Here is a 16850-nt window from a genome sequence, read left to right as displayed (position 1 = left end):
TGCCAAGTTATGTAAAAAGAAATTAAAAATATAAATAAATAAATACCAAGTTATGTATGTTATCATTGAAGGTTTCATAGTGATAAAAGTCTGAATGTTCTTTGCTAAAAATTTACATTTTTTATTAAAAGAACATTTCCTTTTGGAGCCATGCGTCTGTTTTTTTTTTTAATTCAGTATATTAAACATTCACTACTAAATTTGAATTGTTGTATTCTCTCAAGTCAAAAGGTTTTGTTTGTGCAAATAAAACAACATTCTATTCAGATTCTCTTGCATCTGAGGGTGGATTATCTGTGAAACATTTGGGAGATTTTACCCAGCTTATCAGTATGTTAAGGAAATCCTTTTACAAGTTTATTAAAGATACTCTTTAATGACTAGGTAAGAACAATTTATAATCCTATCAACTTATTTATTCATTTATTTGGCTTAAAACAACAGAAATTTACTTTGGAGATCAGAAATCCAAAAATCACTACCAGTGGGATAAAAATCACAATGTTGGCAGGTCCACGTTTCTTTCGGAGGCTTGAATCCCTGCCTCTAAAAGCATCTGGTAGCTCTTGACATTCCTTGGTTTGTGGCCACTGTTAACTCCTGTCTCTGTCTCTGAGGTCACATGGCCACATCTTCTGTGTGTACCAAATCCCCTTTTGCCTCTCCCTCATGAGGACACTTGTGATTGGATTTGTGGTCCACCTGGATAATCAAAATTAATCTCCCCCTGCAAAGATCTTTAATCACATCTGAATATGTACATTACTCACTTGCTGGAGGAAGCGAAAGGCCTCCTCCAAAGTTAGGAACACCTGCTGGTCCCTTCCAAAGCTCATTCTCAGCTGCCCTTTGGAGACTCTATGAACTAAATTTCAGACACTTCTAAATTGCTTTCCTGAAAGTATTTTCAGAAGTTTTCCCCCGTGTTAAGGCATCTTCCCTGAAGTACAAAAGTATTTTCATTTTCGTATATTAATGATTTTCATGAGGAAACATTTGTTTATAAACATAATAATTTCTTAGAGATGATCAAGTGATTAGTTCATTAGAGAGGAAACTAATCAATCAACCTGTAATGTAACTTTCACTCTATAGCTATTAGCCACCATAGAAGTTAATTTATCTTTATATACAATACTAGCATCTCAGATATTTTCTGAGAAAAGGTCAGAATAATTTAAAAAGAATACAGATCTTGCAAATAAAAGTGTGAAAGCAAAGTAAAAATACATTGAAACCTTCAAAATTTAAGATAATGCTAAAATTATTTTTTAAAATACAACTCAAGAATTAGGAAATAAAAAAAAGCTTGTAGATAAAACCTGGAAGGATACCCTGAGAGAACTTCTAACCTGGAAACCTACTAAAGAAATATCCTACATGGACTGGAGGTGAAAAATGAGGAGGACTGAGGAATGCAGTGGGCAAGAAGAGACAAAAGATATGTAGTGGATGATGGAGAGGGATATTCTTAAAACTAATTCTAGTTAAGTCAATAAAAAGAAATAAAATGAAATAAAACTAGTTAAACCAATAACTCAAAAGCATTTTAAAGAAAGTTCTTTAAGACCATAGGGCGCCTGGGTGGCTCAGTCAATTAAGCACCTGCCTTTCAGTCTCAGGTCAGGATTGTGAGTTCAAGCCCCACGTTGGGCTCCGTGCTGAGCATGGAGCCTACTTAAAAAAAAAAAAAAAAGAAAATTCTGTAAGACTATAAAAATAGGTTAGAAGCTTGTCTGTATACAACAGTATCTGTGTCGTACTATTTTAACACAAGGGATAGATTAGTTGATCTCAAGTTAATTTTTATCATCACAGCTCTCAATTCTAAATAGTTCAAAATCAATTACTGACAACACACAGATCTTCTTCCTATTTCCTTCATGAAGGCAGATGGTGTGCTGTCTTACTAAGTCACCAGTAAATCATGCTCCCTTGCCTCCTATACCAAGAAGTGACAAGTGAATGAAGCACCCCTTTGCTTTGGCCCAGAAATATGCAGACAGTAAGCACTGACTCAAATTTTACTTTTTAAAGAGTTATTTATTTATTTGTTTGTTTTTAATTAAAATTCCAGTTAGTTAACATAGTGTTATATTAATTTCAGGTGTACAATATAGTGATTCAACAATTCCATACATCACCTGGTAAGCTCATCATGACAAGTGCCTTCCTTAATCCCCATCACCTATTTCACCTATCCTCTCACCCACCTCCCCTCTGGTAACCTTTAGTTCATTCTCTACAGTTAAGAGTCTTTTTCTTGGTTTTTCTCTCTCTCTTATTATTTCCCCTTTGCTTGTTTTGTCTCTTAAATTCCACATATGATATGATTGAAATCATATGGTATTTGTCTTTCTCTATTTCACTTAGCATAATATACTCTAGGTCCATCCATGTCGTTGAGAATGACAAGATTTCATTCTTTTTAAAAATATTACTTTTTTTAAAATTTAAATTTGATTAGCCAACATATAGTACATTATGAGTTTCAGATGTAGACTGTAATAATTCATCAGTTGCATATAACACCCAGTGCTCATTACATCATGTGCCCTCCTTAATGCCTATCACTCAGTTACCACATCCCCCTCCACCTTCCCTGCAGCAACCCTCAGTTTGTTTCCTAGAGGTAAGAGTCGCTTCCATTTATTTATTTATTTATTTATTTATTTATTTATTTATTTATTTATTTATTTATCTATTTATTTTAATTTTTTAAAAAAGACTTTATTTATTCATGAGAGACACAGACAGAGAGGCAGAGACATAGGAAGAGGGAGAAGAAGGCTCTCTGCAAGAAGCCGGAGGTGGGACTTGATCCTAGGACCTGGGGATCACGACCTAAGCCAAAGGCAGACGCTCAACCACTGAGCCACCCAGGCACCCAGATTTCATTCCTTTTAATGTCTGAGTTAATAACCCATTGTATTATATAGCACTTCTATATCCATTTGTCAGTCAATGGAAAATTGAGCTCTTTCCCTAATTTGGCTATTTAGATAATGCTGATATAAACATCAGGATGCATGAATCCCTCTGAATTAGTATTTTTGTATTCTTTGGGTAAATACCTAGTAATGTGATTGCTGGATCATAGGGTAGTTCTATTTTTAACTTATATTGAGGAACCTCTACACTGTTTTCCGGAGTGGCTGCACCTGTTTGCATCCCCACCAACAGTGCAGGAGGTTTCTCTTTTCTTTACATCCTCACCAATACCTGTTGTTTCCTGGGTTGTTGATTTTAGCCATTCTGACAGGTGTACAGGTGTAAGGTGATAGCTCATTGTGGTTTTGATTTGCTTTCCCCTGATGGTAAGTGATGGTGATAACTTTTCATATGTCTGTTGGCCATCTGGATATTTTCTTTGGAAAAATGTCTGTTCATGTCTTCTACCCATTTTTTAATTGGATTATTTGTTTTTTATTTATTTTTTAATAATAAATTTATTTTTTATTGGTGTTCAATTTGCCAACATACAGAATAACACCCAGTGCTCATCCCGTCAAGTGCCCACCTCAGTGCCTGCCACCCAGTCACCCCCACCCCCCGCCCTCCTCCCCTTCCACCACCCCTAGTTCGTTTCCCAGAGTTAGGATTATTTGTTTTTTGAGTGTTGAATTTTCTAAGTTCTTTATATATTTTGGATACTAACCCTTTGTTGGATATGTCATTTGCAATTATTTCCTCACATTCTGTAGGTTGCCTTTTAGTTTTGTTTATTGCATCCTTTGTTGTGCAGAAGCTTTTTTTAACTTGATGAAGTCCCAATAGTTTACTTTCGCCTTTTTTCTCTTGCTTCAGGAGACATACCTATAAAGAAGCTGCTATGGGCGATGTTACTACCTATGTTCTCCTCTATGTTTTTTATGGTTTCAGGTTTCACATTTAGGTGTTTAATCCATTTTGAATTTATTTGTGTATGGTGTAAGAAATTGGTCCAGTTTCTTACATGTTTTTGCATGTTGCTGTTCAGTTTTTCCAAAACTATTTGTTGAAGAGACTTTTTCCACTTGATATTCCTTTCCTGCTTTGTCAAAGATTAATTGACCATATAGTTGTGGGTTCATTTTTGGGTTTTCTATTCTGTTCCATTGATTTGTGTGTCTGTTTTTGTGCTAATATCATACTGTTTTGATTACTACAGCTGTGTAATATAACTGGAAGTCTGGAATTGTGATGCTTCCAGCTTTGCTCTTCTTTTTCAGGATTTCTGTGGCTATTCGGAGTCTTTTGTGGTTCCATACATATTTTAGGATTGTATGTTCCAGTTCTGTGAAAAATGTTTGTGATATTTTGATAGACTGCATTAAATGTGTGGATTGCTTTGAGCAGTACAGACATTTTAACAATACTTGTTCTTCTGATCTATGACCATGGAATGTCTTTCCATTTCTTTGTGTCATCTTCAATTTCTTTCATGAGTGTTTTATAGTTTTCAGAGTATGGATCTTGTACCTCTTCGGTTAGGTTTATTCCTAGTATCTTATTGTTTTTGCTGCAACTATAAATGAGATGGATTCTTTAATTTCTCTTTCTGCTGCTTCCTTGTTGGTGTATAGAAATGCAACACATTTCTATATGTTGATTTGTATCCTGTGACTTTACTGAATTCCTGTATCAGTTCTAGCAGGTTTTTGATGGAGTCTTTTGGGTTTTCTACATAGAGTATCATGTCATCTGCAAATAAACGAAATTTTGACTTCTTCCTTGCCAATTTGGATACCTTTTTTTTTTGGAAGATTTTATTTATTTATTCATGACACAGAGAGAGAGAGAGGTGGAGAAACAGGCTCCATGCAGGGAGCCTGATGTGGGATTTGATCCCGGCGTCTCGGGATACCTTTTATTTCTTAATGTTGCCTGACTGCTGTGGCTAGGTATTCTAGTACTATGTTAAATAACAGTGATGAGGGGCCCCTGGGTGGCTCAGTGGTTGAGTATCTGCCTTTTGCTCGGGTCATGATCTAAGAGTCCTGGGATCAAGTTCCGCAACAGGCTCCCTCCAGGGATCCTGCTTCTCCCTCTACCTGTGTCTCTGCCTCTCTCTCTGTGTCTCTCATGAATTAATAAAACCTTAAATAAAAATAAATAACAGTGATGAGAGTGGACATCCCTGTCTTGTTTCTGACTGAATAGGAACAGCTCTCAGTTTTTCCCTATCGAGGATGAGGTTAGTTGTGGATTTTTCATAGATGGCCTCAATATGTTGAGGTATGTTCTCTCTAAACTTACTACTTTGTTTTTATCACAAATGGATATTGTACTTTGTCAAATTCTTTTTCTGCATCTATTGAAATGGTCATTTGTTTCTTATCCCTTTTTTCTAACAATGTGATGTTATCACGTTGATTGATTTGCAAATATTGAACCACCCTTGCAACCCAGGAATAACTCCCACTTGACCATGGTGAATGATTTTTTAAATGTATTGTTTGATTCAGTTTGCTAGTATTCTGTTGACGATTTTTGCATCTATGTTCGTCAGAGATATTGGCCTGTAGTAGATAGAGTCTTTATCTGGTTTTGGTATCAGGTAATGCTGGCCTCATAGAATGAATTTGGTTTTCCTTCCTTTTCTTTTTTGGGAAGAGTTTCAGAAGAATAGCTATTAACTCTTCTTTAAATGTTCGGTAGAATTCCCTTTGAAGCCATCTGGCCCTGGACTTTTGTGTTGGGAGATTTTTTGATTACTGATTCAATTTCTTTGTTGATCATTGGTCTGTTCAAGGTTTTTATTTCTTCCTGTTTCAGTTTTGTAAATTTATATATTTCCAAAAATTTATCCATTTCTTCCAGGTTGTCCAATGTATTGGCATATAATTTTTCATAATATTCTCCCAATAACTGTATTTCTGTGGTGGTTATTTCTCCCCTTTCATTTATGATTTTATTTATTAAGGTGCTTTCTCTTTTCTTCTTCAATAAGTTGGTCTAGAGGCTTCTCAATTTTATTAGTTTTTTCAAAGAACCAGCTCCAGGTTCAATTATCTGTTCTGTTTTCTTAGTTTCTATATCATTTATTTCTGCTCTAATTTTTATTATTTTCCTTCTTCTGCTGGTTTTTGCCTTCATTTTTTTGGTTCTTTTTCTATATCCTTATGTGTAAGGTTAGGTTGTTTATTTGAGGTTTTCCCTGCTTTGAGGTAAGTCTGTATTGCTATATACATCCCTTTTAGGACCACTTTTGCTGCATTCCAAAGGTTTTGGACCATTGTGTTTTCATTTTCATTTGTTTCCATGTATTTTTTAATTTCTTCTTTGATTTCCTGGCTGACTCATTCATTGTTTAGTAGCACACAGCTTAAACCTCCATGTATTTGTATTTCCAAGTGTTTTCTTCTGGTTGACTTCTAGCTTCACAGTGTTGTGATAAAAAAAAAGGTGCATGGTATGATTTCAATCTCTTTGTGCTTATTAAGGCCTGTTTTGTGATCTAATATGTGATCTATTCCAAAGAATATTCCATGTCCACTTGAAAAGAATGTGTATTCTGCTGCTTTTTTTCAGATGAAATGTTCTGAATATACCTGTTAAGTCCATCTGGTCTAGTGTGTCATTCAAATTCATTGTTTCCTTGCTTGTTTTTGTTTCAATGATCTATCCACGGATGTAAGTGAAGTGCTAACATCCCCTACTATTATTGTGTTATTATCAACTAGTTTGTTTATATTTGTAACTAATTGTTTTACATATGTGCGTGCTCCCATTCGGGTGCATAAGTACTTAACATTTTTACATATCTTTTTGTTGGATTGTCCTCTTTATAATAATATAGTGCCCTTCATGGTCTCTTTTTACAGTCTTTGTTTTAAAGTCTGATTTTTCTGATATAAGTATTGCTACTCTAGCTTTCTTTTGACATCCATTTGCATGATATTTTTTCTTCATCCCCTCAATTTCAATCTGTAGATGTGTTTAGGTCTAAAATGAGTCTCTTGTAGGCAGTATATAGATAGGTCTTGTTTTTTTATCCATTCTGACACCCCATGTCTTTTGATTGGAGCATTTAGTCCATTTACATTCAAAGTAACTATTGATAGATACCTATTTAGTGCCATATTATTACTTGTTTTGCTGTTGTGTCTGGAGGTTTCCTTATCCTTTCTTGTCTTTGTATTTTTGGTCTCTCTTTTCCACTCAGAATCCCCTCAATATTTCTTGTAGAGCTGGTTTAGTGGTCATGAACTCCTTTAGTTTTTGTTTGTCTGGGAAACTCTTTATCTCTTCTTCAACTCTGAATGATAGCTTTGCTGGATAGAGTATTCTTGGCTGCAGATTTTTCCCATTCAGCACTTTGAATATATCCTGCCATTGTCTTCTGGCATCCCATGTTTCTGTTGAGAAATCTCTACCTAGCCATATGGGTCCTCCGTAAATTAGGGACTTCTTTTGTCTTGCTGCTTTTAAGACTTTTTCTTTATCACTGTATTCTACAAATTTAACTATAATATGTTTTGGTGTTGGCTTGCTTTTGTTCATCTTGATCAGAGTTTTCTGTGCCTTCTGGATCTAGATGTTCATTTTCCTTACCCAGCTGAAAACTTCAGCTATTACTTCTCAAATAAGTTTTCTGCCTCCTTTTCCTGGGATTCCCATAATATGAATGTTATTATGCTTGATGGAGACATTGATTCTCTAAGTCTTTTCTTGTGTTGCATAATCCTTCTCTTCTTTGTTCAGCTTCATTACCTCCTATTATTTTGTCTTCTAGGTCACTAATTCATTCCTATGCTTTTCTAGCCTGCTGTTCATTGCACCAAGCCTGTTTCTGATTTTGTTTATTGCATTATTTATTTCAGATTCTTTTATAACACTTTTATCTCTGTGGTAATGGTCTCACTGATGTTTTCCATTCTTTTTTCAAGGCCAATGAGTATCCTTATGATTGTCACTTTTCATTCTCCATCAGGCATGTTACTTTTATCAGTTTTGCTTTGATCTCTGGTCATGGCTGTACCTTCTTCTTTCATTTGGGTTAAGTCTCTCTGAGATCTTGGCATTTTGCCTTCTTCTCTGTGTTAGAAAAGCCAGTTGTGTCTCCTGCCCCTGAAAGTAATGGAGTTATAAAGAAGAGGTCATGTAATGCCCAGGGCCTGGCACTTCAGGGAGTGTCTCTGGTGTGTGCTGAATTCACCGAGTTGTGTTTTGGCTGTTCTATCCTTCAGGTCAGTTGTCTGCACAGGCTCTCCTAGCCTACTGTGGGCAGTGTTTGGTCCCTGGCCTGAATATGGAGAGTTTTAATTAGGTGTGCCCTGACCTGCTTGTCAAATGAGACCTGATACCAGCTCCACCAGAACTGAGACCCTGTGGGACTCTCTGGCTGAAAGATGTGGTGTGGGCAGGGGTTTGTCCTAGTCTTCTGTGGGAGGGTCCTACTGCACTAGGATTGAGGTGAACTTGACTGAAAAGTCAAGAGTGCAGGGAGGTGGGGCCTGGTGTAAGCCAGTTAGGCAGCCAGTGTCCCTGCTGAGAGGTGGAGGAGGGAAATGGCACCAGCCAGCTCCTTTGTTCTGGGAGAGAGAGATGTCTCTGTGAGAGCTGCCTCTCTGTGCTACACCAAGTGGATAATTTCTCCCCTGTCAGCCCCAGGCATTCCTCATATTGCTAATTCCAGGCTGTCTCCCCCCCCCCCCCCCCCCCCCCCCCCCCCCCCCGCCCCAGGTTGTTTGTCTGCCTTCTCTTCAGGAGCAGGGCAGTGTCCTCAGGGCTCTATCCCAGCAAAGCCTACTGACCTTTAAAACTCTAGGCTTTAAGCCCTGCTGGTTGCCAAGAACTCACAAAATTCAGCCCCTCTCGTTTTCCAAGCCAATGGCTTTGGGGAAATGATTTCCTTGTGTACAGTTCCCCTATGTGCTCCTTTCTCTGTAGCCCTTCTCTGGGCCCATGGCTCCCTCCCCTCAGCAGCTCTGTGAGCTGTTTCTCCCCTAAACCATGTCTCCACATTTCTTACCATCTTGATGTGGCCTCTTCTCTCCCTTTTATTTGTGGAGCTTGTTCTATACCCCCCTTCAGGTCAATTTCTGGAGTATTTAGGATGATTGAATAGTTATCTAGTTGTGCTCCTGGGATTAGACAAATTTAGGGTCCTCCTACTCTGCCACTATCTTCCTCTCCTACCTATTCCCTCAACTTTTAAAAAGTGCAGATTTATGTAATACAGACTTGTTTTGTACTGGATATGCATTGGGACAAATACGCATGACTACTATAGAAAGGACTATATCACGAAAACAAAAGCTAGGACATGAAATGTAGTTAGTTATTTTCTTTGTCCTATATGTTACATATTTGTTTATATACTGTCTGTCAAGAACCAGTTGTGGCTACACTCATTCAACATAGCCAGTCTATTCTTAAATAATTGGTGCTAAGTTCATACTGTTCTGTATTAATTAGACGTGTGCAAAAGCACAGGAAAGAAATGAAGGATACACTTAACATTTTAAAAGATCAAGCTGGCTGTATCCTCACTAGTGGCAAATTCCCTAAACACTTAACAAAAAAATATTCAATATTGGCACCACGTATTTTACAATGTCAATGTTATTTTATTCAGAGCCCTTAATTTGATTGCATGATGTAGCAGGTGTTTAGGTTTTATAATACTTTGCTTTATAAATATGAGTGAGTCGTAAAAGGATTGCTTTAATGAATATTTTTTAGAAATGAATTATTTTGAGATGAATGAACCAAGCAATTATGTTGCAAAGAAACAAATCCTAGCAATTGCAGATATCCAAATTTTCATGCAAAATACCTATTATATGAAAAGTACATGAAGAATGAAATGAAAACTGTTCTTATCCTGTCATAAATGATTCACTTATACTTCCCAATAACAAGGTTTATTGTCAGAGCATAAATTAAGGGCTATACATTGAACTATATATTTTATTTAAGCTTTACTATTTCAGTTAATATACTGTGCTCTCTGTTGAAGCACACTAAATGATAGCATAACAGCAGGAAAGAGTTAACACACCTCCAAATCATGAACAGCTTCTTTCTAGAATAACATGGTACGATAATATAGCTGGTGCTTAAATAAATATATGTCGCATGAATGAACAAGTTACTAAATAAACCTTTGATTTTCATGAAATGCCATAACATTTATTCCCCACTAACTTTAAAATAAGGCAGATGAAAATATTCCATAGCTTGAAAGAAGCAGAGGAATTTGGTAATTTTTCTGTGTCTTCCTTTTACAAGGAACAGAAACTTCAGTCAGAGGCAAGAGAAAAAAATTACAGTTCTCTGGGAAAAGGCAGAAGAAAACTTCATTCAGTAAGATAACATTAATTTAATATCCTCTATGTGCTAAGTACTGGGCAGAGAGCATAAAAAAACCTAAGCAAAAAATTCTAATGTGATACAAAATGTAAGTTGCCTTTCTTCCTATCACTTCCCACTCTGCACCAGCCAAATCAAAACTGTCATTTTTCTCTGAATATTTCATACTCTCTCACAATTCTGTCTTTACACATAATATTTCTTCTGCCTAGAAAACTTTCCCCCAACTTTTTGTCTGGCAAATATTCTACTCATCCTGCAAGCCCCAATGCAAATCCCACCTACACTTCCTGGATCCCACAGTAGTTTTCATCATTTCCTTCTGCACTCCCCTGAGATTTTCTTTAAATCTATATTATCTGACTATTGTCTTCTTTACTAGATTGTATACATCTTAACACCAAGTATGCTTTTTACACCTTTGCAATTCTTGTGGCATGACTGTCTGAGCATAAATATATAAAATTTTTAAAAGAAGAAATAAAAACAGTAGATGTAAGGAAAAAAGTAAAGTAGAAAGCCAATAGAGACAGTTAAGTTTCAAAGAGAAAAGACACAATACCCCATTCCCAATAGCACACCTCCTGGTCTAGTCAACTCAGCTTGTTGATGAGGGATCTCACCTCCTAATTTAATAATGGTATGTGAACATAAATCAGAATTCATTGCTCAGAAATTCACTTTATATTCACTGGAAAATATTTATTACACAAAATGGAAGATATCTGCACTTAAAAAAAGATTTTGTTTATTCATTCATGAGAGACACAGAGAGAGGCAGAGAGGGAGAAGGAGGCTCCCTGCAGGGAGTTGGATGTTGGACTCGATCCTAGGACCCCGAGATCATGACCTGAGCCAAAGGTCAATGCTCAACCACTGAGCCATCCAGGTGCCTCGATATCTGCACTTCTAACTTACTGATGTATAGTCATTAGGAAGTGGTAGAAGGGAAGTTTAATATTTGTCCTCTTTGGGGAATGTGACCAATTTATTGCTGAATAAACACAGAAAGAATGAATTTAATGTGTTTTTCCCAAGAAAATGATGCAACACTGTGGTGTTTAAATGCAGAACTATGGAAGAATTAAAACTCAGCATCTAAGAGATTTACCACAGCTCTATGCTGAGAACACTGAAATGGTCTAGACATGTATCTCTCATGCCATCTTTGTAAGCAAGTTTAGGTCAGCAGAGATTGTTCATGGGCCAAACTCTAAAGTCTGGAGGTCCAGACTACTTGTAGGTAGTGCTGTAATCATCAATCTTGTTAGAAGCCCAGCACACAAGTGGTTTATCTCTGAGGAGTCCTGCTTATGAGACATAACATCCTGAACTTCAAACTCTGACATACCCAACTATTTACTGTTATAAAAGAGGTGGCAAATAGGGCACCTGGGTGGCTCAGCTGGTTAAGCATCTGACTCTTGATTTCAGCCCAGGTCATGATCTCAGGGTTATGAGATGGAGCCCCACACTGGAGTCCATGCTGGGCATGGAGTCTGCTGAAGATTCTCCCTCTCTCCCTCTGCCCCTCCCCATTCTCTCCCTCTCTTCAAAAAAAGATGTGGCAAATAGAGAACTGCTAGATGATGCATCAATCTCCAAGCCACTTCTGTTGTACCTTCATGGCCGCACTGACTCAGATCTGGAGACCATTATGCAAAAACACTGAGGACTCCTACCTTACCTTGAGTAATATCTGTTACATCAAGCATGATTTCTGTGATCTGATTCTGATATGAGTTAGAGTGCAAATGTGTGTTCTACTCTAAGCTGATTTCTCTGATCTCAGGAATGGGGAAATAAGAAGATCCCCAAACTATCATGGAAAAACATGTCAAGCCTCTTACAACACCACTTGCAAAATATATTTATTCAGCATCCACTACTGCCAGGCATCTATGCTACACACTAGGTATTTAATAAGCACAATTACTTTTCCCACAAAGCTTACAGTCTAGCAGAAGAATCAGACATTAAACTGATAAATACACACATAAATATGTAATTACAAAATGAGACGAGAGTTAAGAGAATAACAGTAAGTAGTTAACCTCCACCAATGGTGAGGGAATAATCAGAGAATGTATTTTTGAGGAAATGACAATTAACGTTAAGACTGAGATGTATAAATGGGAGGTAAATATTCAATCAATGTGGTTTCAGATAGTACTCTACTTTAGAAATTGTTTTCAGTCAGGACAATTTTTTAAAAGTAGGCTCCACACCCAACATGGGGCTTGAACTCATGACCCTGAGAATCAAGAGTAGCATCCTCTTCAAGTGAGCCAGCTAGGTACCCCTCAGTCAGGTTGTTTTTCCTTGCCTATCCTATTGGCTTTTAGTGAAATGTGATGATATTATTGATGTTCCTTAATGAAAATAACACTCATTCCCCACTGCTTTTGTGACACTTCTTTTGAAGCTGTCTTTATACTTCTCCAATCACTCCATAAGTCTTCTCTGCAGCCTCCTCTTCTTCCTTCCCATCCCCAGTGTGGAGCTGAGTCCTTTTTTTATTACATTCTACAGGCCCTCCCTGGGTGATCTCCTCTCTCTCTATGGATTCAATCTTTATATCCTGGAGACTACCAAATCTCTATCTTCAGCCACTTCTCAAACTCCAAATTCATATGTTCAACTTTTGATGAGTATCTTTTTCTGGATAACTCAGAGATGCCTCAAATCCAACCAATCTAAAACTCAATTTATATTCCCACCTAAATCTGTTCTTGCTATTATTGCTCATCTTCATTATTGCAAAATTATCTACTCTATCTCTGCAGCTAGAAAATATGGACTTTCTCAACTCCTCCCTTTATCTCACTCCTCATATTCATCAGATCCTCTCTATTCCTGTTGCACATCTTTAGTTCAAACCTACTAATAGCTTATTTTTTTAAAATATTTATTTATTTATGATAGACATAGAGACAGAGAGAGGCAGAGACACAGGAGGAGGGAGAAGCAGGCCCATGCCGGGAGCCTGATGTGGGACTCAATCCTGGGACTCCAGGATCGCGCCTTGGGCCAAAGGCAAACGCTAAACCGCTGAGCCACCCAGGGATCCCCCTAAGTTGATTATTTAAAACACTTCTGAATTGTTCATCTGGTCTTCAGATTGTGCCCACTCCATTCCCTCCTTTTCACTACCTTTTTTTTTTGTAGTAGTTATATTTATTTTTTTTATAATAAATTTATTTTTATTGGTGTTCAATTTGCCAACTTACAGAATAACACCCAGTGCTCATCCCGTCAAGTGCCCCCCTCAGTGCCCATCACCCATTCACCCCAACCCCCCGCCCTCCTCCCCTTCCACCACCCCTAGTTCGTTTCCCAGAGTTAAGAGTCTTTATGTTCTGTCTCCCTTTCTGATATTTCCTACCCATTTCTTCACTACCTTTTTAAACAAATATTTGATCATTCCTATATGGTTTCCCAATATTCACACTAGAAAGTATAAATCTCTTATCATGATGTTTAGGTACTTTGTAGTCTGGGCCTATTCTATCTTTTATTTTTTATTTTTTAAAAAGATTATTTATTTATTTATTTATTTATTTATTTATTTATTTATTTATTTATGAGAGAGAGACACACACACACAGAGGCAGACACACAGGCAGAGGGAGAAGCAGGCTCCATGCAGGGAGCCTGATGTGGGACTCAATCCCAGGACTCCAGGATCATGCCCTGGGCCAAAGGCAGGCTCTAAACTGCTGAGCCACCCAGGCATCCCTCAATTCTATCTTTTAAGGCTAATTTTCTGCCACTGTTTCCCATTTATTTTTGTCATCTCAAATAGATAACCATGTTCAAACCCACCAGGCATGCTCTTTATTCTGTGTGCCTGTGCATGTGTTGTTTTATCTACATGGAGTGCCATTCCCTCTTGTTTTCCAAACACATGCTCATCCTTCCCTAGGCTCCTTAAATATCATCTCTTTTGCAATACGAACCCACCTGCCATAGTTAAAGCTAGTTGTTTTCCCTTCTGTGCCCCCATACACTTAGCTCATACTTTTATTTTACGAATTATACTACGATATTGTGATTATTTGTATGTCACTTCTCCCCCATAGGCTTTTCAAGAGGGCAGGAACTACATCTACATCTGACACACAAGTGCTGAGTGTATTAATTGATTCTTGAATTATGTATAATTATCTACTCATTTCTTATTACGTATCACCATTTTAATAGTTAACTACTTATTGAATGCCTACTGTGTGCCAGGCACTACACAAATACCATCTCATTTGCTTTTCACAACACCTCCAAGAGGCAATTGTTATTATCTCCATTTTATATTAAAAACCCAAGGTGGGAGGTGCCTGAGTAGCTCAGTGGTTGAGCATCTGCCTTTGGCTCAGGTCATGATCCCAGGGTCCTAGGATCGAGTTCCGCATTGTGTTCCCCGCAGGAAGCCTACTTCTCCCTTTGCCTATGTCTCTGCCTCTCTCTCTGTGTCTCTCATAAATAATAAATACAATCTTAAAAATAAAAAACCAAGGTGGGGCTACTGGGCAGCTCAGTCAGTTCAGTGTTCAACTCTTGATCTCTTGATTTCAGCTCAGGTCATGATCTCAGAGTCGTATTGAGCCCTGCGTCAGGCTCTGTGCTCAGTGGGGCATTTGTTTTTTTCCCTTTCCTTCTGCTCCTTGCCGCTCCCACCTCTCTCTCTCTCTCTCTCTCTCTCTCTCATAAATAAAAGATTTAAAAAACAAAAATAAATAAACAAACCAAGATTATGATGAAATTACTTGCCCACAAGTGTCAGTAATGGACTGAGCCAAATTTAAATCACAGATTATTATATTATTATACTGATGTATTTTTTCTCGTTGTAGTTCTAGCCCCTTTACAAATATCTGTAAGAATTTAAAACCAATCAGGTGTCATCTTACCTAACACAGAAAAAAATATCTATGTTCCTTTCAGAATATTTAATTTATTATCAGAATCTTGTAGGATTATTTTGACACTTGATTTCTCTCGTATGTTGACAAAAGTAACCATATAATGTACAATACTCAATTTTTACTGGATGTATACACTTAGAACATTCAAATAATTTGATTATTTTAAGAGTGATTTTTCTAAAATAGGATTTCTTAATATTTAAGAAACTAAATCAAAACTTTTAGAAGGAAATGGACTTTATAACTGATTATATACAATTGTATATTCCAAATGATGCTGTGAAACCTCCCTTAGTGAGCTCTAACATAAAGTTTCTGAAGTAACTAAATGTAATATCACTGGTTGAGTTATAAGCCTCTTTAATTTTTAATTTGGCAGTATATTATATACCAAATTTAACAAAGGAGGAAAATACCATTTCCAATCAGTTGAGAATTAGGGGAGTTTTTCCTACTTGCATGTAAATTATTTTTAAATAGAGAAGAAAAAAGAAGGAAATAAACTAAAAAAGGAAAAGATTTTAGAAGGACATAATGCAAGTTTCCCTTTGCACCAGTTAATGTCCTTACCAGTGCACATAGAAGATCGACTGCTTCCAAGATGAGCTCCTGATGGCCAATGCGGCTGACCCCCAGATCCTCTAGCTCTTGGTGTGTAATGCGCAGCAGCTGGTCCCCACTGATCTTCTCCCTCTCGAAGTTCTTAATGTACTGCTGTAGACAGTCATCAAGACCTGCAGAAGAAAATTATGGAAGACCAGAATGAAAAACCAGGTGAACCAAACACACAGAAAAAATAAAACAAAATAAGCTTAACTCCTATCAAGTCACAAGCTAAGTCCACTCCAACTCTGGACTAGTTCAATCATCCATTTTTTTCAGCCCACAAATGGATGGCAGGAAGAAAAAAACCCCACTCCATGATATTCCTAGTTGCTAGGTTCCTCTCTGAATTTTCCTCAGCAATTATTGGAAATCTTTTTTTTTAAATTTTTATTTATTTATGATAGTCACACACACACACACACACACACAGAGAGAGAGAGGCGGAGACATAGGCAGAGGGAGAAGCAGGCTCCATGCACCAGGAGCCCAATATGGGATCTGATCCCGGGTCTCCAGGATCGAGCCCTGGGCCAAAGGCAGGGGCTAAACCGCTGCGCCACCCAGGGATCCCAATTATTGGAAATCTTTACCTCACTTCTCAATTAGTTCTCTTTGTTGCCTATTTCATTAAGTGTGCTAACAAGCAGGTTCTCCCCACTTCTAACCTTACCTATACCTCACTCCTCCTTTCTTTTCTAACTCCACTGCAGAGGGAAAGTTATCTTTCCTTCCTATAGAAGACTTATTGATCTTCCTGTGCTCTCTGGAACCCCATCTTCTGCCACCTTAACACTACTTCAACAATTAAAAAAGTTAAACACTCTCTTATTTTAGCCATTTCCTAGCCATCAGCTCCTATATTAGAACCTCTGCCATCTTAAAAAACAAAATAAACACAACAAAAAACTTTCCTTGATTTCTTTAATCCTGTATTCCCCACTTGTTTGTTATTCCCTTCAGACACAAGCCCCTTACCTTTTTACCTCACCTGCAATGTATTCCCTAATACATTAACATTTAGAT

The 16850-nt window shown here is 37.4% G+C and overlaps 1 protein-coding gene across 5 annotated transcripts in view; it reads right to left on the bottom strand.

Moving 5' to 3' along the window:
- The window catches only part of CNKSR2 (connector enhancer of kinase suppressor of Ras 2), a 276753-nt gene that overhangs the window by 209728 nt on the left and 50175 nt on the right, over positions 1-16850 (bottom strand). For all 5 annotated transcript variants that reach the window (XM_038587046.1, XM_038587047.1, XM_038587048.1 and 2 more), the window contains exon 2: positions 15792-15955. In XM_038587046.1, the coding sequence (XP_038442974.1) occupies positions 15792-15955 (164 nt within the window). The remainder of the gene's footprint in view (positions 1-15791; positions 15956-16850) is intronic.

Source organism: Canis lupus, chromosome X, assembly GCF_011100685.1.
Source record: "Canis lupus familiaris isolate Mischka breed German Shepherd chromosome X, alternate assembly UU_Cfam_GSD_1.0, whole genome shotgun sequence".
NCBI lineage: Eukaryota > Metazoa > Chordata > Mammalia > Carnivora > Canidae > Canis > Canis lupus.
Note: the sequence above shows the minus strand (reverse complement) of the source record. Positions and strands in the feature narration are given on the sequence as shown.